At 39.0% G+C, this 24,821-nt stretch overlaps 1 protein-coding gene across 2 annotated transcripts; it reads left to right on the top strand.

Moving 5' to 3' along the window:
* The first annotated feature begins 1,755 nt into the window (after positions 1 to 1,755).
* Positions 1,756 to 24,138, top strand: LOC115764034. Of its 2 annotated transcripts, none has more exons than XM_030706871.1 (9): positions 1,756 to 2,117; positions 8,385 to 9,929; positions 11,076 to 11,309; positions 11,461 to 11,714; positions 14,983 to 15,167; positions 16,368 to 16,590; positions 18,874 to 18,984; positions 19,049 to 19,227; positions 21,316 to 21,774. In XM_030706871.1, the coding sequence occupies exons 2-9, from the start codon at positions 9,317 to 9,319 to the stop codon at positions 21,383 to 21,385; spliced, it is 1,869 nt and encodes a 622-aa protein (XP_030562731.1). In that variant the 5' UTR covers positions 1,756 to 2,117; positions 8,385 to 9,316; the 3' UTR covers positions 21,386 to 21,774. The 2 variants fall into 2 exon arrangements, with proteins under 2 accessions (XP_030562731.1, XP_030562730.1); XM_030706870.1 differs by lacking the exon at positions 21,316 to 21,774 and adding an exon at positions 23,354 to 24,138 and having other exon boundaries at positions 1,763 to 2,117.
* Positions 24,139 to 24,821: the final 683 nt, after the last annotated feature.

Here is a 24,821-nt window from a genome sequence, read left to right as displayed (position 1 = left end):
TTAGTGCTGGCATATCAATGTATTTAAAGGCCGAAGTGAGCCAGAAGGGAAATTAGTCGCTCCCGAGCCACGATGAAGTTCCTTTATACAAGTAAGCGTATTAGTTGTTTGTCTAAGGCAAATAATTCCAATTTACTTTGTCAACTTTAGCTCTACTTCTACTGCTGAGTGTGTCATGGTTATGCACAGCAGAGGAGTCTGAAATAAAAAATCCTGCTGAACCGACGACATCCGCCAAAGCGGAACAAATCAACACAAATGGCGTAGAGACACAGACGCAGCTTCCTACCAAGAACTTTGCATTTGAGACCAAAGAGGAAACGCCATCCATTGCTATGCTTAGATTCAAGAATTTCTTAAAAAGAAAATGGATGCAAAAACTAGGCACAACAACCACAACCGCAGCACCAGCCACAAACCCAACGGAGCCAACCTTTAGGAAAATCGATTTAGGTGTAAAGCCAGAATTTTGAAATTTAATTTTCCATTTCATAGCTCATTTCATTTTTGATTAATTATTGTCTGTAAAGCAGTGAAAGTTATTTAATGCAATATAATATTTGAAAAAAATGCACTTGGCGAACAACAATCTCTCCTCAAATCGCAGGCGGTGTATGAATTGAGTATTACCTTGATATTGGGCTTATAGCTTATGACTATATCCTATAGTTTTAACCTGTAGAAATACAAGACTTTGTCTGCACGGACTTATCAATGTCGTAATACCTAGAATGCTTCCTTAAACGAAATGTCGGGGCTTAAAATATTCCATCTCGTAGTAGGAGTTAAAAAAGCAGTCAAATAAGTGGGATTTGCAAAGGTGACGTCATGAGCTTGCACCTGACTTAGGTGCTTGAGCGTCGGGCCAATAAGCGAGCGGTCTCTGGCTCTAATCAACTAGCAATATAACAGTTTAAATACCCTTACAGAGGTTGTCACAATTTTCTCGTTTAATGTGAAACGCATAGAAGGAGACATATCCGAGTCATTAAGGTATATATTTATTAGGATGATACAGCCATGTCTGTCTGTCTGTCTGTTTCGAGTCTGGTCTCTCATTTTTAAGGCTACCGTATTCAAACTTTGCATAGATTCGGCTTTCTATTTCCAGGCAGTACATCGGTCGAAAGGAAGGTTCTTGTATGGAAAACTTTTTTATTTAAGGTATTTTAAGCAAACTCGGGAGATATAGGTTTCACTTTGCTCCCTACATATGGTATATACAAAATCTTATCAACATCGGATAGCTATGTGTTGCGATCTTTACATTTGCGACCTTTACTATTATCACATCAAATGTCAAACAAATATCTACAAGGATATTAAATCTTTGACGTGTTGAAGATATTCTAGTATCCTTTTCGTTAACATTTCTTGATTTAATTGCTTAAAGTTATTCAAATGTTTTAAGATTTGATTTGATTTGATTGTTTTGACAATAGTTTATAGACCCACAGACAGACAAGCTGCAGGCAGATTTTATATACAATTGATTTTTAAATATGATTTATTTAAGCCGAGTAAGTTTATCAAGTAACAGTGATCCAAATCCGTTAAATCCAAATCCGTTTCAACTTAAACTAAACATAAAATAATAACTTAAAATCATGTTAAAAATTTTGCAGCATACTTTTAGGCGACTTTAAATTGAGCTATCTGTTGCGGCTATGGCCCTATAAGCCGAATCGCTAGCACCCAATGTTGGCCACATCTGGTAGCTGGAACCCGGTTCGATGCGGCTGGCAACTCGATTCAGTTTGTGCTCAACAGTTGCCGACATACAACCATTCGTCGCGTTGTGCGTGTGAAAAAAAAAACAACCACGAGATAAATCTGAAGAAAAAAGGCCAGACTGTAAAAGTGAAAGAGGCCGTCGCTAGTAATTTGACAAGATTAATTCTTAATATGAAGTTCGTGAAATTTGTTGCCATTTGCAGTGCAAGCAAGCGAAAGTAACTATTAAAACAACAGCAGCATCAATTGTTGTTAATTAGACGTCACGCAAGAGCAAAAGCGCGAGTTAGAAGAATGCGTTAATTGATAAGCGCGTGTGTGTGATTGTGTGTGTGTGTGTGTGATTGCCACACAATCAAAAGTTAATAACTGCAACTGTAGCTGTAAGTAAAAGACAATATGCAAACATTTGACCCAGTTTTGACTGCAACCGGCCAACTGACTGCATGACTAGCCAAAAAAAAACAGCAGCTGCCTGCGGGGCCAAGGCTGACGTCCGGCGGCCTATTAAAAAAAAAAACAACCTGGCCTTTCCGCTGTGCAACAACAACAACAACAACAAGAAGACATAAACCTGTTAGCCCGCTTTTTTGTCGCTGCATTTCTCCAGCGCAAATTACGAGCAATGCGCATGTAAAAGTGAAACTTTTGGTCTTGCCCCCAAATGTGGCATGTAGCATGCGGCTTGCCACCACACATGTCTGCATACACTTAATTAAAGTTCTGACTGCCAGAATTTCATTGTCGTTCTACGCTCGCTTGAGTTATTAGCTCAAGCCAGCTGAGCATCGCAGTAATGCTCTAATACCCAACCAACAACAACAATAACAACAACAACAACAACAACAATAAAGCGTGCACATTATTCTAGCAATTAGCCAGGCTATAAGCTGCCGGCATGCCATTCAGTATTTTGTTGTTAAACACTAATCAGTATTTACATAGAGTTTATGCCTCAAGCCATGTTTAACGCCAAAACATATTTCACTTGTCATGCCAAAAGTTAGTTACAATTCAACAAATGACACATATCTATTTATATAAATAACTATATATATGAACTAGGTCTCGGCCAAGTTGAGTCGTAAACAAAATTCATCCCAACATCCTAATTCGAGCGACAAAGGCCCCGCCAAGCTGCCAGGCACATGAGGTTTTGCCAGCAACTTATCTGGCCCCCAATCGGGCTAAGTCAAGGACAAAACCAGGGATAAGCTGCGCCTTTTCACCTGCTACCAAGGTGTGAACCTGTGCCCAATTTAGATTGGCCTACTTTGTGGCAGCATTCGGGCGACTGTCGCTTATACTCTGGAGCCTTGTCTGGCATGAAGCTGCATTTCAAATGGTTGCAGCATTCAGAGACCAGCACAAGTTTAAGATGGGCCTTGTATCCACGAGGGGCAAGTGTCATGTTCAGGCAACATGCATGCAATTGGCAGCAAAAAGCAAAAAAATATATATGTGGGGCGCATTTCGATTCGCTGCAATACAGGAAATTCGCATATATATGAGTTAGTTAACCTTCACTGGGTATACTTTAAAGTTAAGTTAAATAAACCTTCACTTCTGCCCTAACTGACTGACAGGTCAGTTTTAAGCTCATTTTCGAAGAACTTATCAAAAATTTCACACATGCTCCACACTTTTCAACGGAAAGGCCGTTCGTTCGCGTTTTGTCCGATTAGCTTCACAATTATGTTCAATTGATGTTTTGGCCGGTTCGAGCTCTTAATTTACAATTTAAACAAACACGTTTTTCTTTTCCTTAACTTCAACTCAAAACAAGTAAGAGTTTTGAGAAAACTCGACCAGCAAAATGCTTGGAAACGATGCAGAGTATTATTAGAAAGGATCAATTTGTCATCTAAGTCTGGCAACATCAATCTTGGTCAAAATTCATGTGAAAATGGTACCCTCAAATATACTACATATAGGTTAAAATTTCCCACTCGGTCAAATCTCATTCGAATTTGTTCATGGTTTGGCCTCTAGATCAGTTTGACATCTAAATCTAAAAACAATGCTCTTGTTTTAGGCATTGTTCGAAATTACATCAAACTTATATTTAAAGCTCTACATTATGACTTATTGAATACATTTTTATACGGGCAAGGCCGGGGTATACCCGCTAATAAGTATATATTTGTAATTACGTACTTACCTGTAAATTCACACGCATGATTATTTAATCGTCTGCTATCAGTTGACGGAGACGAACTTTTATAGAAACACATCGCTGAAAGAACGGAAAGAGATAATGTTAATTGGCTAAAAAAAAGCAAACTTACGTAAATTAGTGAGAATCGCATAATAGCGCAATATTTATAGAAATGATTTTGTTAGCTTTCGGATCATATAGAAACATACATGTATGTATTCAAATACATGCAAGCCAAAATGCATGCATGCGATTGTAATTGTTCTTATGTTTATTTAATAGCAAAAGATTATGTAATAATTGATGACGCCTCCGTCAAAGCTACAGCCACTCTTTCATAGTTGAAACCGCCTTCTTCATTGTTCAAGACGCCGCCCCCTTCATTGTTGAGTAAAGTCTATGAGACTTACTTGAATTCATGAGAATCGCGTAGTAGGGAATTATCTAAGAATATTTCTTTTTCATTTGCAACGGCGCTAGAGGTAAACTTGGTCTTGCATATGAGCATAGATAGATACATGCATATACATGCGAACAAACATGCATTCAAACAAAGATATATTAATTCATGCAAACATACTTACACATTTACACACTTACACCATCATGTATTTGCATACAGACATACATACATACAAAAATCAATACACATGCATCCATATACACAAACATACACATATACACGTACATATGCACATACATACTAACATGCATATAGACATGCATACATATATATATACATACATAAATATATGCATACATACGTTTATACATACATTCATACATACATACATACATACATACGTGCACACACACATAAATAAATGCATACAAGCATACAAAAACCAAATTCATACATACATACACACATTCATGCATGCATACGTACACACAAACATGCATACAAAATACATGCACAAATATAACATATACATACATGCACTCATATTTACGCACATACTCAAACAGAGTTAATAAATAGCAACAAAACAAAGATATATCATCGAAGAACTAAATTTGCATCTTATTTTTCCCATTTATAGTTGAAAATGGAGAAAATCAATTCTCAATTCGGCTTAGAATATTGAGCATATAAATGCCATACATTTGTTCGTATATACACTAAATTGATTCCAAGTGCGTCTCTTCTGATATTGTTTTAATACCACGCCCCTCCCTCCCTCCCTTCCCGCTTCAGGTAGCATACCACCCCCTCTGAGCAAGTGTATGGCCACAGTAGATTGACATTGGGAATGTGCGAACTGTGTCGCCTGTTGGTTTTTATGGTCGGTTTATTAACACGTTTTTGCCGTTTGGCTTCACTTATCGAACAAACAAAACAACACAAAAAACAATAAAAGATGGGGAATACTTTTAACTGCGAATCCACATTAAATGCGTTGCACTCGCCTGCACATAAATGTGCTCGTAAAAATTAAGCCAATCTATTTGTGGCTTAATAAGCCATTAGTAAGTCGGGTTGGCTAACCGCAACGAAAGTGAATTCGCTTTTGCAGTCGCTTACCTCTAAGCTAGATTTCTCTTAAATGCAAACAGACAACAACTTAAAAAAAGGGAGAGTGCTCGAATCGGGCATTCCCGACTACGAGGTAGACTAAACCCTGAGCCGAGCTGCCTTAACAAGTATTCGAAGCTTCTTCCAGAACCTAAATATGGTACCCAACTACCCAAAGAAATGAAAGTTTTGTGGGAAATGGGTAGAGATACTCTAAAAATAAATATTCTCAGTCTCTGTATGCTATACAAGAACCATTATGGCAAGTTTGGTGTAATTTGGGGCTATGTTCCTCGAGATAAGCTTACAATCAAAATTCATCGATATTATAAGAAAATAATAGAAGATACCGAAAAGAACTATAAGCACGTGCTGCAGTATTTTCATATATACCATATCATATATACTATATCAAATGTCCTATCTATAGCTTTTACAGTTAGCATATTTCGTGTGCTCGCAGATTCATCCATCCGCCTGTTACATATACCTCCACAAACTCAGCATACCCTTTGCGAAGCAAATTCGATTCGTTTAGGGTATTAAATAAACAGAAAATAAGTTAGCTACAGTTTATCAAAATATTTGCACGCTAGACGCGATCGCCTTACAAATTGCCACAGACAGACAGACAAACGGACAGACTGAAAGATAGACGAACTGAAAGATACACACGCACAAAGTGAAATTAAAAATCTATTAGATTCAAGCGCCGAACATGCGATTAACGCTGAAACTGAAAGTTGGTTAAGTTATTTAAAAAAATATATAACTAAATAAACACAATTTGATACATTAAGCTGGCAAGATTAACAGAGATAAAGTTTCAGCTATCTAACAATCTTAAAGATTTTATATAACAAGCAGTAAAAACATGTGAAGCCAGACTCGACAAGCGACAGGCACTTGGATTCTGTAGCTGCAGCTGTTGCTGCTGTACTTGTTGTAGTTGCTTTTGTTGTTGTTGTTGTTGTTGCGCTGTCTGCTCGGCAAAGAAAAAAAATTGTCACATAAAAATGCAATAAAATATCTCAATGTCCGCCAAAGCGCAAAGCGAAAGCTTGTTACCAAATTAAAAATATGCCAGCATTTTGGCCATTTTGCCAGCCAAGTGCCATTATGAAAGATCTCATTAAATCACTCTGCCAGAGCAATCAGTTGTATCAAGTGAAAGCCAAAGACACGGACTACGTCAATTTATAACCAGCTTAAAATAAGACAGCTTATATAACCATGACGCAATGTTCTAGTTTAGCTTTGAACTTTGAACCACGCTGACCGCTCTTGGCTTAGACCACCAACCGTTAGCCGCTAGACCAAACGAAATTAAACGCTAACAAAAAACTGAACTGAGCTGGCGTCGCCACGCCGAAGATTAAATACTCTTGCTGATTTGTGAGTTACGTAGGTTTGCAGCTATGTGAGTTGAATTGTGAAGCTCGTAATTGTTGAGGAGATCTTGTGGTTTCTTGACTCTCAAGTGGAATGCATGGCAATACTCATATATGCCAGGCTTGGACTAGATAGCATATATTAAAAAGTAAAAAGACCGCTTATTAAAAACCCTAATTTTCGATCGATCGTGCCTATAGCAGCTATATGATATAGTGGTCTGATACTGATAAAGTTAGGTTTCCAAGAAAGAATCAAAATGGTTTTTGATATAATTCCCATATGATAGAGTGCACCGATCTGTCCGAATCTGGCATATATACTCGTTCGTACTGATCAAGACTTTGTATACTCTATGGAGTCGTGGATGTCTGCTTCACATTTCTTAATAAAATCACAATGCCCTCGGGAAGGGCATCAAAAACATGCAACTGCTCGCATACGTAACGCGAACTAGCGTCTCGTACTTGGGCTGTTCTGTGCGCCCGAAACTTGTTTGTTGGCCATTATTTTGATGACATTTTGGCTGAAATGGTTTATGGCCATTTCGTGTTTGATTGCATAAGTTGCGCAGCGGTAATTCATAAAGAATGTGTATTTAATACGAACAGACATAAACGCAATCGCAGCTGCAACTCGAAACACATGTCGTTGATAACATTGCGCATACGCCTCGTGGCCGCCGCACATTATAAAATAAACATATGTGTGTGTGTGTGTAAGTGTGAGTGTATATGCACATTATTGACATAACATATAATGCTGTCTGCAGCTGTGTGCGTAATTTAATGTAATTGATTTTCCGATAGGAGACGTTATAAACGATGCGGTCGATTACATCTGAGCATAAATCACATGTGTGTGTGTGTGTATGTGTGACTGTGTGTGGAGGTTAAATATGCAAAGACAATTAAGTTGTGCGTAATAAGTCTAAATTAAAATATTAACAGGAAAGCTCAATCAATAAGAACCGACATAGGTCATGGTGCACGTACACTCAGAAAAAAAACCACACTCTTGATTATTGCATTACCTTTATTATTATATTAAATAAGAGTTTATTCCAAGCCATCCTAAATTAAGTATGAAGCATCCTCATTTTAAACAAAAAGCTTAAAAATAAATATAATAAAAATGAAATCAAACTAATACAAATTCAAGAAGAGAACAATATTTTGGAGATTGATAACTGTACTTAAGTTTAGATGCTGAGTTAAAGAACTGTTGATTTTAAAAACTTCTAGTTGTTTCTCTGAGTGTATGATGAAGTAAGCAAAACAAGTGGAAGATGTGTCTACAAGAAAGCGGAAGATGTGTCTATAAGCTGCCAATATGCCAATAACGGTATTTGCCATTGGATTCCATTAAGAAAACCTGCTGCTTAGACTAGCCCATGTTTCGGAGTAAAAATAGAAAATTGATTCGAGTTCGGAGATATTTAAATATTTGAACTCGTCTAGCATATACTCTTGCCCAGCCCGTTAACCATGTCAATTTAGTTCGAACACCCCCGTGACATACTGGCCTATTATATAGATATATGTCATTTCCGAAAACCACTCACAACATTTTTTGCCTTTATAGGAAAAACACGTTCCAGGCGAATCTGAAAAGGCCGTGAAAAGCGCGCTTGGCCGTCAGCAAGAGCGTCTAATAAGCGGACAAACTGCTCTTGAAACAATCACAAATAACTGGAAAATGTAAACAAAGCTGAAACAACTTTCTGACAACAACAACAACAACAACAACAACACACAACGAAGCAGGCAACAACAGAGAGAAGCGACTACAGTTAGCGCTGCGGAAGAATTTAAAGTAAGCAATTCCGCGTTCAAAAGAAGAAGCAGCAACCGCTACAGCAGACGCAGTCAATGCAATGCAGAAACTGAACGAAGCGCGCAACTGAACGAAAGTTGAGCACGAGAGAGAGACTGAGAGAGAGAGTGGGATAGCCGGCAGCTAAGCCGCGCCATGAACTTGACTGGCATTGCGAGCGACTGAGTCAGTTGTCGGTCAGACGCGCACGCATGCGCACGCGTTTAAAGTGAATTTCGAGGCATTGTTCAAATAAATACGCGGCAACCGTTAGGCCGTAGGCGTGTCTAGCGCACAAATGAGGTAATTGCAGCTGACCGCGACAAGCTGGGCCACTGTTGAAATTGAATTTGGTAAAACAAATAGAAAATGTGCTAAATGCAGCAGCGAAATTGCAAACAGCGCGACGAAACAACAACAGAAATTACAATATACAATACATTAAAAAAAAGAAAGCAAGCCAAGTTGCGCGTGCCACGCACTGGCCAAAAATATTTGTGAAAATCAATTCTACAATTTAGCAATAATAATAATTGTGTTTGCGTGTTAATCGGGTTTTGTGCGGAACAACAAATTGTCTGGCGGCAACAGTTGTTGTCGATTGTTTGGCCCCTTTTTGGCCCAGTTAATTGGCCACAGTCAAATAGTTCAAGACAGCGCCAATTGGCCGCTAAGTTGTCAAAGGTGTTTGCAAATTGAAAATGCAAGACCCTGCAACAAATAGAAAAAACTGCGCCAGCCTTAATTGGCCAAGAAGTGAGAGCCAGTGCACATCCTCAACGCGGCGGCGGCGGCGTTGCAATAGAAATCGCCCCAACATGGCCAATAACAAGTCGAACAAATGCCGTCCGCATTGGCTGCTGCTGCTGCTGGCCGCGCTCCTCTGCCTAATCCAGTGCGCCAGCCTAGTCAATGCGAATGAAAGCCAGCTCTCCACAACACCTTTAACACCTGAAACGACCACAGAGACAGCAGCTGCAGAAGGAGAGACGACGCCGACAACGACAACAGCTGGAGAGGATTGGCGGCCCATTGTGAATGCGACAAGGTCGCAGCGGCTGAACGGAAGCGATTCGCTGCTGCTGCGCTTGGCGCGACGTTTCTCCAGCGGCAACGAGCTCTGGGATGGGCTCATACGCGACTGCTACCTGAAGCCGGACATGTCCTGCTTCCAGAAGAACGTCTACAGCTATTTGGATGGCGCCCTGGATACGCAGGATGTGAATATCACGCAGCGCCTGAAGTTCTACAGGAATCAAGTGCAATACGAGCCGGAGCAGCAGCCAGAGGAGACCGCAAATGAGGCGCGTTCCGGTAAGTCTCGAGTTAGCTTTGCATACACTCAGCAAAAAAATCAAGTACCTTCTAGTCAGAACAAGTAAAAGCCTTAAGACTGAAGATGGAACTCTTAAGTTGGCAACAAAATTATGAAATTAAAAAAAGTTGTAATAGCAAAGATAATACTTCATTGTAGACTTGACAGCAATAAGAATGCGTTTAAGCTTATTTCAAGTGTGTAAATTAATAAATAAAAAGCGCTTTTAATAGGATAGAAACTTCTTTTAAGAGTATTTGAGAAAAGCACTGGACATTTGAAGACGGTACGAATAATTAATCGTTTTTTTACAAAATGCCTCAATTAAAGACTTAAGCAGTCATTTCCAGCAATATTATCGAGTATGAAAAGTCTGCGAATAAGCATTTTGTGCTTAATTTAAGACTTTTTTTCTTTTTTGCTTTACTTCAAAAGTATGTCTTGGCAATTAATGAAGTTTAATAATTATATTTTTGCTTATCCCAAAGTGAGAGTATTCTAGCCCAGAAACGTCTAACGCTTATTTCGAGTATGAAAACTCTTAAAATAAGTAAAAATAAATTTTCTTTTTTTTTAAGTCATGACGAAAAGTAATGTATTTGAAATTTGAAGAGCAAGGTGCTTTGAAATTGATTTGCTTTTTAGCCGATTTTTTCGCTAAGTGTACCCAATTCTTAATTAGTTGAATGCTCTATTATTTAAATATATGTGTGGAACTTATGTAAGAGCCCTTGGTTCATTTCGCTTTCGTTTGGCTGGTTTAGTTTTTTCTCGGCTTTTCGGTTTTTTGGTGGAAACTTTTTCACATCTCGTTCGGCATTCGATTCTTTGCATGCGTTTTGTTTACCATTTGCTTGGCACGTTCACACTCCCAACTTTCACTTGCCGCATTTTGATTTGATTTCAACGTATTTTGAGTGGAGAGAAATATAAAACGCGACTCGCATGCGACGTGAGTCACGGCGCCGAGCAGCTGATTTCTTCTTTAGCCAATAATTTTTTCAGCCAAGACAACAGTTGGTATTATGCAAGCAGCAAGTATTTTCGATCTTTAGACAACTTTCATTAGCATAGAACTGTCAGTTAAGTTTTCGCACATGATTTTCACTCAACTAGCTTTTCTCTTTTCACCTGTACACCTGCAGCCAGCCCGGAAAGCCCCATCGAGGAAGTGTCCAATGCACTGTACGGCAAAACAATCAAATTTGCCATGACACATGATGTGGAAGTGGATCTGCCCGAGATCGTTTTCAATGGAGCCACATTTCGCATCTCCCCGCGCTCCATTGAAGGCAATGGGGTCATTGCCAAGCTGGAGCTGATACCCAAGCAGCTCGTCCAGGCGCGTCTCGCCGGTGCCATGATCAAGAAGAAGATACGTAAGTAATGTATTTATTTTATTTATTCCAACCAGCACGAATCTTAAAAACTTGCCATACTGGACCAGAAATTGCAGAAAGTGCGCTTTCGGAAGGAAAAATAAAAATAAAACACATTTTTATTAATCGATTTCAACTTTCGTTTCCTTAGACAAATTTCTACGCAACAAATTGCTGCTGTCATTTATTGCATTGGTGCTCATTATTAAGATCATCAAGATCAAGTTATTCTGGTTGCTGCCCATTGTGATTGGCGTTGGGGCCGCCAAGAAGCTGTTGCTCAAGTTCCTGCTCTTCCTCTTTCCGGCCTTGACGCATCTCTTCAAGCTGTGCTCCTACTACCAGCAATCCTATCATGGCACCAAATACCATCATCATCATCATCTGATCAATCATCATCACACGGTAGGTACTTAAAAAGAGAGAAATTCTCTCTCTCTCTCTCTCTCTTTCTGACTCTCTTTGTCTCCCTTTCTTTTATCATTTGATTTTCTTATTAATCGTGCCGCCCACGATTTTTATTTTTTTGTTTTCGGTTTCCAGAGGCTGGAATTTCATTATTCTCAACAAAAATATACTGAATTTCATTTCTTTATACCCTGAACTCATTGTTAAGCGATAAAATGGGTATAATCTATGCAATTGTGTCTAATAGGCAGAGGAAGGTCTTAAGTTCCGGGAACAGCCTCTCCGTCTGTCTGTCCATTTAAGGGAACACATCGATCTCAGACTCTATAAGATCTGAGGACTTTGAACGTAGCTCACGCAGAACTAGCTTGTTATAAATTATCGATAACTTGCATGCTTCCATGCGATCGATAACAATCGTAATCGAAATCTTGTTATTGAGCATATCATGTTGCTCTCATATACACAGATCAAAATAACATTTCACTTCTTTGAATTACCCCCCATACGCTATTGATTCGAAAAAAAAAACAAAAGAATTGTTGTAGATAGAAGCTTGTTCTTTGGTATTATTATCACAATTGGATGGCATATTTATGCATTCCAAATTTGAAAGAAATCGGAGTTAATCGGGAACATCGTTCTTATAGAGTGGGGTCAAGTAAAGAAGAAGAACAACAGCAGCATGTGTGTGTGCCTGTCTGTATCTTTTGTGCGTGTATATGTACAGAGAAAAGAGCTAACATGATTTTAGCGATAGCTCCGCCCGGGGTACAGGGTATCTCCTTATCGAACATGCCTGCCTTAAGCAATATAGTTTCTTTGTTTTTGTTTTGCTGTCATTTATTTTATTTATGCGGACGCGCCCATTTTGATTACTGTACACACACGCCCCCGCAGAGCTCTTCAGAGGCAATTAAACAAGTACATGACATATGTCTAATGCATGGAAACCGAATTTTGGCTAATTGAATTTAGCTACCAAAAATGTCAAGGAACTCGAAACAGGCGCCGGGTTCAACTTAAAGATGTGCCACACACTCACACCCTCACACACACACACGCACACACACACACACATGCACAGCGAAATTCCATAGAGATAACAGCTTGACATTTCATCAAATGAAATCCTGTTATTCATTCATAGCTCAAATTAAATTCTGTCGCTGGCAAGGATTAGAGACCCACTCACGAACAGACACTCGAACGCAGTCGCACTCAAACTCAGCTCACATATCCGTCATATGAATGCGTAGTACAAATTTGTGGCGCTGTAAATATGACAATAAGCCTAGATAATTGGAAGCTTCAACTTTCAAGATAAGCATGAGTCTGCGACCGTTTGTTCACCCGGCTGGCTGGAATTTAAGTCAGTCAATTGCTTTAGACTTTAATAACTGTTAAGATACTTTGGAAGTCTAGCTTATGAGTCTGCCTCATTCATATATTGATGGCTTAAACGATCCATAGCTATAGGTGAAAGAGCTTAGACAGTCTACACATCTGGTTTTTACGAGCAAAACTGGTCTTAATCATTGTAGGACTATTAAATGTTTATTGGAGTGCAATAATTTGAAAGGAAACTCGCACTTTCAGTGCTGCTGACGGGAAAACTCAATCAGCAAAATGCTGCTTAACCTCAATCTGCAACATAATCTCAATATTTCCTAGAATCTGCAACTGTTAAAACGTTTTCTCTAAGCTTTAATATTAATGCCTTTGACATATTTTCTAACCTTTTATAATCTATTGTATAAACTGACATTGGCATTCAGCTTCAATACTATTGCGAGCTTTAAGCTCATAGCCACATTAGTCTATTTCACATAACCTAAAAGTTGCATAGAATTAATTCGTCCCTTGAGGCAATTCATAACCTTTTATAATCTGTTATATAAAATCACATTTGCGTTGTTAATTTAATAAAAGCCCCTTTTTAGAATAAAGCTCTTTTGTCGCAGCTTTAATACCCCTTCAAGCTTTAAGTCCATAGCCACATCAGCTTTTTCCACATAACCTTCAAATTGCATAGAATAATCATCCCTTAAACCAACTCCTTAGGCATTTTCTCTAACCTTTTATAATCCGTTATAAACACTCGCGCTTGCACTGTTCATTTAATTAAAAAAAAAACCATTCCCATCAGCTTTCTTGTCGCAGCTTTAATATTTCGCGCGATTTAAGCTCATAGCCACGTGATTTCGGCTGCGTACAGAGAAAACTCTGGTATTCATAAATTAAATTATGCTATGACGCCTTCGTCATATTACAGTGCTCATATATAACTCAGCTTTTGCGCCCAAAGTTTGCCTGTCGTAATTCGAGGCGCCTGTCATCTGTTAGTGATGTGCCAAAAATTGTCACCATTTTTCTTATTCGCCTCTGCCAAGAGTTGGCAAAAATCCTGTGTGTGTGTGTGTGTGTCCTTCACACACACGTGAAGCAACTAAAAACTGAAATATATGACACAAATTATGGAGAAAACGAGCTGCGCATGTAAACAAGCATGTGGATAGACGAGGCTGCTCGACTACCAAATGCCCTTGACTCTTCTGTCTGTCTGTCTGTCTGGTGATTAACACGCAGGACGAATAACAAGAGACTTTAAGGAAACTGCCTTTTGAGTGACTGAAAGCGGCAACTAAGGGTCTTTCGCACTCCAAGTGGGGAAAAACATTGGTCAAAGTTTGTATAAAAGAACATGAATGTGCTTTGTAACGTGCCTGAGTAACATGTGAGCTCGCCGGCTCAAATCTTAGCTTAGCGTGAAATTTAATGAGCATGAAATTTAAGGACGAATTCTTCAACTCCTATTTCGAAGAGCTTGACATGCCTTTCCAGAGTTGTTCTATTGTGTAGAGGGTAAAAATCAGGCAAACAGAGTTCACAGCCAAAAAGAATGTATATTCAACTGTGTCTGGCAATGGTTGCTTTTGGTCGCATATCTCGGCAACCGAGCGCGTATTTATTATTTACGACAATTTAAAAGTCATTGAACTGGACCGAAATCAAACTCGAGCACTCGTCGAACCAAAATAATGCGCATCTGTTGGAGTGCGAAGCTATAAATAGGTGGCAAGCACACAAAGGGCAGCCGAACAAAAAAATTAAAAAAAAAAAAAAAGCCCCAATAAATATGTCCAAAAAAAAAAGCGAGTAATGTACCTTAATGCTACTTAAGAAGGCAGCTCGTACAATTTAAGTGCCAACTTTATTGTCATCCCTCTCCCTCCCACTCTCTCCCTCTCTCTCTCTCTCGCAGGTGGTGCCGCCTTGGCATAGCGGTGAGCATCATTCGGTGCCGGAAATCATCTACACGCATCCGCCCAAGGGACATCCCTCGGCCTATCTGCATGGCGCGCCCGTCCACGAGACCTACGGCCCCGGGCCAGGACTGGAGCACTTCGAAGGCGCCTGGGAGAACAGCGGTCCCGGTCTAGGCTCTGAGTAAGTTGCGGCATTCAAATCATATTCTGTGTTCAACTCTGTTAAATGTCTGTCTCTAAACACACACACACAACTACACGCACACACTCACATCACATTTGCAACCACTACTTCATCACGTTCAGATACATTGGCGATATAAATCGCGTTGCACAAGTCGGCGATAATGCGAATTACTTTAAGCCGCACACAACAAACGATGCAAACGAGCTGCATGCCTGGGGCTTGGGCACCACACAGACACACACCAAGCCGCCCACACAACTACAACAACAACAACAACAACGTTGGCCGCACAACCAGCAACAGAGGCCGCCCACGCAACAACAACAACTGCAGCTGCAACAACAACAACAGATCAGTCATCAAAAGGCACAAGCCTCTAGTCAGAGTTTAAATAAATATCAAAACCTGGACAAACAAAGGTATCAACTGCCCAAACAAGGCACGCACACACGCACACACACGCGCACACACACACACACTCATACTCACACCCACTTAACTGAATAAACACTGTAATTACCTAAAATTCGTAGCTAACCCACTGCAAACGCAAATCGAAATTCAAATTTGTAAACACAATAAAAGCAAACAACAAATGAGGCTGCTCTAGACGGTTGTGCACGACTAGCAGGTGCCCTATACCCAGCTCAAAGCTGCCGGCTTTCTTCTACACATACATACACAGAAACACACATATATGCACGCACACAAGCAACAGCTATGCTCCTGCTTCTTCCCCACATTTAGCCAAATACTGTCCCAAATAACTTGGGTATTCATGAACCGATCCTTACGAAATTTTCAGATCATAAATATGATATCGAAATATGCGTGCATAGCAAGGCCCAAGGCTATATCTCTAAAAAACTGCCTATACTTTACGATCCTCATAATATATTTTTATCGATATATTAAATAACATAATTTATCGGAAGAAAATAATAACTTGCTGTTCATATTGTATAAGAGAATAGATATATTTCTGCAGCTGTTTTAAGTTTTCGAGACGGACGGACCTGCCCATGAATTTAACAGAGATTATATACACTTTTTGGGCTTGGAGCTGCCTCATTCACACACAATCCGTTTACCCCTTTTAACCATTTTGAATGTGGCCAAAAGCAAACAACAAACAATTAGAAATTTGTTAACTCGCATTAACATACGCATTTCCATATTGAATGCCATTTGCAGCTCAAGGCCGGCATTCGGACAGCACAGTCCGGTATATGTCGCAGCGCCGGGACAGGGACCAGCACCCGGACCTGGACCAGGACCAGGACCAGGACACGGACCAGGACATGGACCAGGCCTAACAGCCGCTGCGAAATTTGCGGCGCAATACGAACCAGCGCGGAACAACAACCAGCAACAAATACAACAACTACAGCAACAACAACTGGAACAACAACTTTCGGTGCGTATAGCTGCCACAGCATGTGGCAACATAGTTAATTAATTCTTAAGCTGACTCTGATGGATGTGCGCGAGAGAATATTGCATAAAGTTTGGCACATGCCAATTGCACAGAAGTCGCATAAACGAGCTTTAAAACCAAAACCGAACATTGAATATTCTAAAAAGATTGTCGTTTAGTTACCTGTTGAAAATAAACAGCAGGTATTGAAATGTAGCTGAGAAAAGTCAATAGCTCTTCCCTTACGCCAGACTATATGAGAAATGCAGTCTTGCGGAGTTTATAGTCCAATCGCTATGAAATTTTCAAGGATTAAATATGGCATAAATAAGTTTATGCATACCGAAGCGCAAGGCCAAAACTCTAAGAAATTAATTTTTTTTCAATTATAATGAGAATCTAAGGAGGTATCCGAAAAGTGATATATTTGTAATCTGTCAATATTAAGCAAGAACCTATATTCCAAGCTTGGTGTTTTTAGCTCCTGTAAATCTACCCGAAATGCATAAATATATATGCAGACGTTTAATCAATGCCAAGTTGAATGGGGATGTCTTTGAAACAAACGCACACACACACAGAACGTAGCTAATTAGTTGCCAAATATATAATGTGCTTAAGCGCTTAAGACCCTTCTTCATTTCGTAACCAGCTGTAAGGGCATAATAATGACAAGTTTTAAATGCATAATTACTCCCAGCTAGCATTGCGGATGATTGAGAGATGGCTTTTCTCGCAAAGTCTGGCGGCAGCGGAGGAGGTGTGGCAGGCTGCAGCTGTGGGACAACATAATCAATCAGTCAATCAGGCAGCTGAAGTTTCACTTGCAGACAAGTGCAACAACGTCTGGGCTTTAAGTGTTTATTGACACTTTTCTTAATGTGTAAATAGTTTTTCCTAGTTACAAACGTTTATTTGTGCCCAGCTCGAATGGCAGACTGTCAGCCGGCGATAGACCCTGCTTAGTGTCTCTTTGCAAATTGCATTGTCGTCCGACTGTCAAGTGCTATGCACATATTTTGCTTAGCTGCACTGGGTCAGCTGGCAGTTTTCACTTTCAAGTAGCGTCTTACTAGACATGTGGGCCAAGCGGCGAGAAACCTGGCCTGACGTTAACTAAGCCATAATTAAAATGCACTTTGACAAGGGCCAACGCACTGCCAACTGAATTGCAAAATCCGTTGCTGTTGGGCTTAATTAAATGAGTGCACATTTCACAAATATCCCACAATTTGCCCGCTGGGCGACCCGACCTGACAGTCTTGCCGTTGTTGTTGATGGCGACAGTGCGTTGAGAAAGTATGCCAACCACTCTTGTCCACACCTGGCCGCCCATTTCGTGGGTCGCCAATGCAGTTAAGCATATGCACATGCAATTAGCTGATGTTAAAAGTGCATTTAGCGCTAAGATGTGCCCAAAAATATTTAAACAGCTGTTGTCTCTTTAGATAAGTTAGGCAGAAAACTCTAAATGCTTATTATTAAAATATATTTATATACTGTTCAGGTCTGGTGCGAAATGCCTTGAACTTAACTCTATGAGGAAGTTTATATGTGTTTATTGGTCTTTATGAGCTGGACATAGTAGCTGCAATTGTCCAGCTTCTCCAACTTCTCTCTATTTTAATCTGTCCTCTTCTTTCCTTCTCGTTTTCACTTAATTTTAAAGTAAATCAAGTTAAGTCAAGTTATATAACTTAGTTTTCCATCTCTAAATAATTGCATAAAGTAATTATTAGTTCTTCAAAACATTACGTGATTAGCTAAAGAGAATATCAGAATAAGCTTCTCACTTCTTTTACATGCAAATTAGTATAGGAAGATATGTTTTAGCTGAGGCATAGGTTATATTTGAAAAGTATCGATCAGTTCTTAACTACTTTTCTATAGTATTTATCAGAGACTGAATTATTATGCAGCCTATATATAAATATTGCTCAACGAACAGTTCCGATAGGAGTATATCTATTTCAAAGATCCAATCAGATCTGATCTTATAAAAAGTTTAATTTAGAAATAAATTGTGTACTATGACCAAGACAATCCATACACTAGCCTGGGCTTCGACTCTTGATTAGAGTTACATATGAAAGATATTATAATATTATATCACAAATAGATATTTTTGGAAAGTAGCCTCTAGATCTCTCACAACTTTTAATAAAACTTGCCCCTGATATCCGGTTAATTATTGAGCAACCCATGCTGTGGCTAAAAGCTGTAGTAATTCGTATGCTAATCGATTTGTCAAGCCTTTTAACACTCGTTTTTTTCTTTTTACAGCCAGAGCTGGCTGCACAGCTGAAGGAGGCCATACGCATACAGGCGGAGCAGCGTCTGATTCAACAGCAGCAGCAAATTCTGGAGCATCAGCCTTTCGTGCAGGATGGACAGGTTTGAAAGTGGACAAGCGCAGCCCTTGAACGACTCTTAATTTTATTTCGATTTATATTTACAGCCGCTTTATCCGCTCAACTACGATCCGTTCTACAGTCCCATATTGTTGAAGATCGACAAAATCATCGAACAGCTGGGCGTCAAGAATGAACTGTGCAAGGAGCGCATCGTCTGCAGCATGTACAAGGATCCGGCCACATACAGTCCGCACAGCAACTTCATCTCCGCCGAGCTCAGTCGGTACGTAAATCATGTAAATCGGTTCACGACTTGGCTTAGTTGCCCAAACCTGTCAGCTCCATTAGTGCGTCAAGTGTTATGAATGCAGTTGGGCTCTTTTGGGCACACTTTGTGCTCTAATAGTTGCAAGACAAATTTTACTGCCAGCCAGTCAAAGTGTCACGCCGCATCACATTCTGGCATTTGGCAAGTTTTCCCTTGAGGTGAAAACTTTAGACTCGAACCATAACGAAACGTCGCATAACGAACGGGACGAGCAGCTGACAAGACTTTTCAATCAATGGGCATCAGCGTGAAGGCAAAGAAAGTGCGCCTACTCACATAAGTCTGTGCAACATTTGTCACTGTTGCTTCAGCTTCTTCTTCTTCTTCGTGCTGCACGTTGCACTGCACTGCACTCGGTCAGCCAAGCGGAAAGCTGCCAGCTTGCCGCGGCGTCAAAGAGCGCGTCAACGGGCGCCACCCACACGCACCGCACTCTCATAATTGACTAACGACGGTCAACTGCCAACGGCGATGCATTCATGCGTGCCACAGGCCAGATATATTCATAATATGTATACCCTGTAAACGTCATGACAAGGGGTATGTGCACTGGGCACTTATCTGAACACACTGATCAACATATTTCCAAACTGAACTTATGTATATTCTGGCATCAACAGCCTCCACACTTGAGACTCCTACCTATTCAGCTATCTTTTTGCTTGACCTCATAGAACTCAAGAACTTTGCGAGCTTGAGCATTACAATTTTGTATGTCAGCCAGAAATCACATAAAGATCAATCTAAAATACGAGATGTTTCTAAAAATATATGCGAATGCTGTAGCTGCCTATTAAAATTATACTTATATATTCCTTATGATCAAGGAGACAACTGAGTATAAAAAACACTTGAATATATAAATAGCTTGTGTTTAACAAAAGTACAATACAATATTTTGTTCATAATTCATATGAATTTCTGCTAAAAGCCCGGACAAAGCATATATTACTGTCCATCATCACAATCTGAGCTATTAGCTTTTTGCATTTTATACCCTATACATATGAATGGAATATATTATATTTGCGCAAGTCTGAAATTGATACTCAAAGATCATAGTTTGTAGAATCTATAAATGGTGGTTTCTCGGCGATAGACTGTCACTTAAAATTATCGACAGCTTGTCGATAAGTGTGGAGTATCAGACCTAGTTTATCTGGAATATTATAGCAGATACATTAATGAAAAAGACAATCGTTTTACATTGCGAAGCAGACAAGGTAAAATTCAGAGCACTCGATGCGGAGTAGGGGGTATCTCCTAGTCGTACTTGCATTTAATGTGGCTTTTGTAGCTGGCCTTGTTTCGTTTAAATTGATATCTAGGCGCAGCCACATGGCACAGACAATGAATGTGAATTGTCAACGTAAAATTTGTTGATACGTTTGTTGACATTTAACAACAAATAAGGAATTGTGATTTTGACAGCGGCAAGATTGTTGCATACCACCAGGGGCAGCTGGAAAATGGAAGGGGAAAAGCGGGACGCATTGTGTGATTTATGAGTATTTATGTTAATGACACATCATTAATTAAATGCCCCAAGTGCGTTCAATAATCTTATCAGACGCACTGGAGGATTCAAACAACAGAAATAAAACAGACAACAAGAAACAACAGAAATTGAGCCAAAGACAAAAGCTAACCGCGAACTGGGCCAAGACGGGAGTGGGGGCTGAGGGGGCCATTGCAGGCCAAGACAATGGCCTCAGCTAGGAAATTAATTAAAATAGCTGCCAAAGACGAGAGAGACAGAGAGAATAAGTTTTAAAGTGGCAATAGCTTTTAGGAGCAACTCCAGAAATTGCTTATCTATTACGATGGGCGGCAGCTGAGCAAGCCCCAAGCTTTAAGGCTTCAACTTGAGCGATTACCACAACTAAAATTGGCCAAGACAATGTTTTTGCTAATTTAATTTAATATCTCTCTAAGCTATTAGAAATATTCCAAAGCGAACGACTTAAATGAAGGCAACATATTAATTGACTTTTGTCTAGTCAATTTTCAACATTTCTTTTAATGTAAATATTTACATTTCAGTTTGGGCATCCCTCATTTTCATTTTGTCCCTTATAAGTTTCCAAGAAAACCCTTGCGACTTGCTTATTAGAGCTGCGAGGCATGAAGTTCTAACAAAATTGTGTCTGTCTAAAAGATTTTAAGGCAAATTTCCATGTAATTAAATATATAACTAATTATTAATTAACTTTATATACTCAAGTATTGAAATCAAGAACTTATACACATTTTTGGAAATTTAAAACCCTTTCCAAATTAATTTATTTAATTTCTTTTATAAAAACAAAGTACTTGCTTATTGGTGGCTCGATTGTCCTAATGCCAACAATACGTCGTCTCATTTCCACAAAAAGGCTGTTAAATATTGAATGTCAACATTTAAAATCAATTCCCTCTGAGAGCCCAACTAAAGTTTACGGTTCTTGAACCCGATTTTTTCCATCTGAGAACTAAGATTGGGAGTCAAGGAGTCAAATTCTTAATAGCTATTCAATTCGCATAAAATTAAATTAAATATATATTCATATTTATTGAATTATTAATTAGATTAAATAAAGCATATAATTTTAATTATGTATTATTTTAATTTAATATAAATTGAATAGTTGTTATTTAACAACTATTCTATTTAGAAAGAAACTTCTCAAATTACTTGAATTTGAACCCAGTCAAAATTGCTATAAAATGTATAATGTATTTGTGCAAAAGTATATATATTCTCAGCCATGTCCGTCCGTCCGTATGTATTAACGCAAGGATCTCAGAACTTACTAGAGCTAGAAACATAGACATCTTGAACATAGGTCAAGTTTACTCGCGCAGTAAGAAATTGCTTCCGATAATTGACAACTTGCCGCTTGTCGATAAAAATCGATATTGAAAATCGTGGCTTTGTGCAAATCTCATAGATTCCAATTGGAATTGTATCTACAGATCAAGTATCTTTAATTTTCAAGCAACCTTCGCCCCTTCCACCCCCTAGCGAGAGCATTTGGTGTTGGTCGAAGTTTCAGGGTATCTCCTAGTCGGGCACTCCCGACTAAAACACTCTTACTTGTTTTCTTTTTCAATTTGGTTGATTTCCTGTTAATGTTCGGCTTTTCTTTATTCTACTAATTCGGTTTGTTTCATGGAAAATAAGTATAAATTATAATTCCGGTTACAAAACGTTTTAATTCGTTTATCTTCAATCAAACACATATTTATTAGAAAGGTAAAATCCCAACTGTAAAACTGTACAGATTATATTTCATAAGGCAGAAAAGGGCGCAGGCAATACAGAAATTTTCCCTCAGTCCTGGTCAAAAATTTGACATGCCTTTTGTCAAATTGGTGCCAAAATTAGAATACCTTCCACAATGGCTGGCAACTAAATAAAATGCTGCTTCACTTTGACATTGAAATGCGAGAATCTTAAGAATTGTTTTTAATGAAATTTCAAGTGAATTCCATAGAAAACATGAACTGACATTCATTTTATGGAAATGTCTGTAACGATTTGCCAAGCAGTGTGTGTGTGTGTCTGTCTGAGCACGTCTGCCGACTGAGCTCGTAATTTGGCCACAACTGGAAACATTTCAGTTACTTGTTCGGGCAGCATATGAACTCAAAGTTCGTTTGAATCATTAGCAGCAGAGGCAGAAAATCCATTAGCCACGGCAACGCGTTGTCTGGCTTGCCGAGGATTCGGTACGCATAGCTATCGAGGCCTCAAAGCTAAAAAGCCAAAACTACAATGCCCAATGGCATTTTGTGAGACCAAAAACCAACTTGAGAGCGGGCGGGCTTGGTGTGAAAATCGAGGCTGTTTAAGTTTGCTTCTTTTTTTTTTCTACCGCACGCACACAGGCACGAGGACACGTGCCTGGGCCGGAGCCGGAGCTGAAAAGTAAGCAAAGGTTTCTTTCATCAGAATGGCAAGAGAAAGTTTACTTTCGATGCGGCAAAGTTAATTAGTCGAGTTGCTGACTGCTCTACCAAAATTAATTGAATTAACGCAATTTTCCATTTTCCTTTCATTCATACTGTTTTTTCTTTCTATTCTCTTTGTCTGGCGCAGAGAGACGAGCGAATTGGAACCCGTAACGCATGCGAATGAGGCAGTGCGTCGCTTCTATCGACTCATACAGGCTGCCCGGGATGGACAGGATCAAAAGGATTGCCACAGCCTCTATCCACAGTGCAATATGCCGGCGAAGTGATAAATTGCAGCGGCAGCGGCAGCTGCATTGAGTACAATCAAATCTTTTGAGTCAACAATTCCTTGTTAAATCGAACTGTGAATATCCGAATTATTTAAACCTATTTAAGTCTAATTTAATTGTTACTCTCTTATTTATTATTATTATTATTATTATTATTTATTGATTTATTTATTAATGGCGCAATGAATGTTATGTGTGCCCCGATTGCTAATTAATATTCATTCTGATTTTGTTGCAACCATTTTTTCTTCTGAAATTTATACAATTTACACATATTTTTTAGGGTGACATTTTACACCATTTGGCCTTCAACTATTTGAGCTCTTGTTGCAATGACAATAAAAAAGAGCGTGAAAAATAGCAATAAAAATATGAAATGAAATCAGGATTTGCATTAATTACCAGACTGGCAATCGAGGCTGTAAATCAACAAAAAAACATTCCATTTTGTAGTCTATAGAAATATTGTTGCTTACATTTATTAAAAAAACAAAAACAAAAACACAAACTAAATATAAATAAAACAAAACTACAATTCGATGCTGATTTTATGCGGATTTTAATGTAAATGGTCGCTAGCAAAATTGTTTATAAATAAGAAATTTAAATAAAACACAAATACAATGTATTATTACCATTATTAACACGGATTTTCATACAAAAATCTTCTATTTGAAAAACCATTTCCAGTTTTAAAAAATTGTTTTACCTTAAAAAATGATATTGGGAGTGAAACCTAATTTGTTTGCGGCAAATGTTTCTTTTTACAGGCATGGGCTAACCGCCTTGGGATTATTGAAAAAACAGATTTTACTGCTCTTAAGTCAGGTTCTTGGCACACAGCACTTGAGGCTATAGGTTCTCAGAATTGCTTTGGCTTATTTTAGGCCTTGATAAATTAAATTGCCTGCATTCGCAGCTCAAACTACCTTATTTCAACACCATGTTTGCAAATTCATGTTGTGTCAGGACTGGTCCTACCCTGTTCACAAACGCCGAGGAAGGGTATAAAAAGCCCATAAGCTTTTCATACAATAAACAAAAGTAAAAGGCCACTTAAGGCCTTTAAGTATGTATACAGTGTATATCTCAGAGCTGGTAAGTTTGCAGCTGATTTACAGGGTATTTGCGAGTCGTGCAATTAGCAGCGTCTCATGTTTTTCACATATGAATTGAGTTTAGCTGATGTGCTGGTGTTTCGCACGTTCCCAGACTGCGACCCTTAAGCGTGGCTGGTTCTATAGAATTAGGCATGCTGTGAAATCACTCATACGCAGCGTTGACGTTGCGTATACGTAATAAAAATAATTCCGTTTGCATAAA

Source organism: Drosophila novamexicana, unplaced genomic scaffold, assembly GCF_003285875.2.
Source record: "Drosophila novamexicana strain 15010-1031.04,08,12 unplaced genomic scaffold, DnovRS2.1 tig00000817-arrow-arrow-pilon, whole genome shotgun sequence".
Taxonomy (NCBI): Eukaryota; Metazoa; Arthropoda; class Insecta; order Diptera; family Drosophilidae; genus Drosophila; species Drosophila novamexicana.
This window is presented reverse-complemented; position numbering and strand designations above follow the sequence as displayed.

Coding starts and splice junctions, on each gene's coding strand:
- LOC115764034 (XM_030706870.1), top strand. CDS start 9,317: ATGCAAGACCCTGCAACAAATAGAAAAAACTGCGCCAGCCTTAATTGG. Junction 9,930..11,075: donor CGCAAATGAGGCGCGTTCCG/GTAAGTCTCGAG, acceptor GTACACCTGCAG/CCAGCCCGGAAAGCCCCATC. Junction 11,310..11,460: donor CATGATCAAGAAGAAGATAC/GTAAGTAATGTA, acceptor TCGTTTCCTTAG/ACAAATTTCTACGCAACAAA.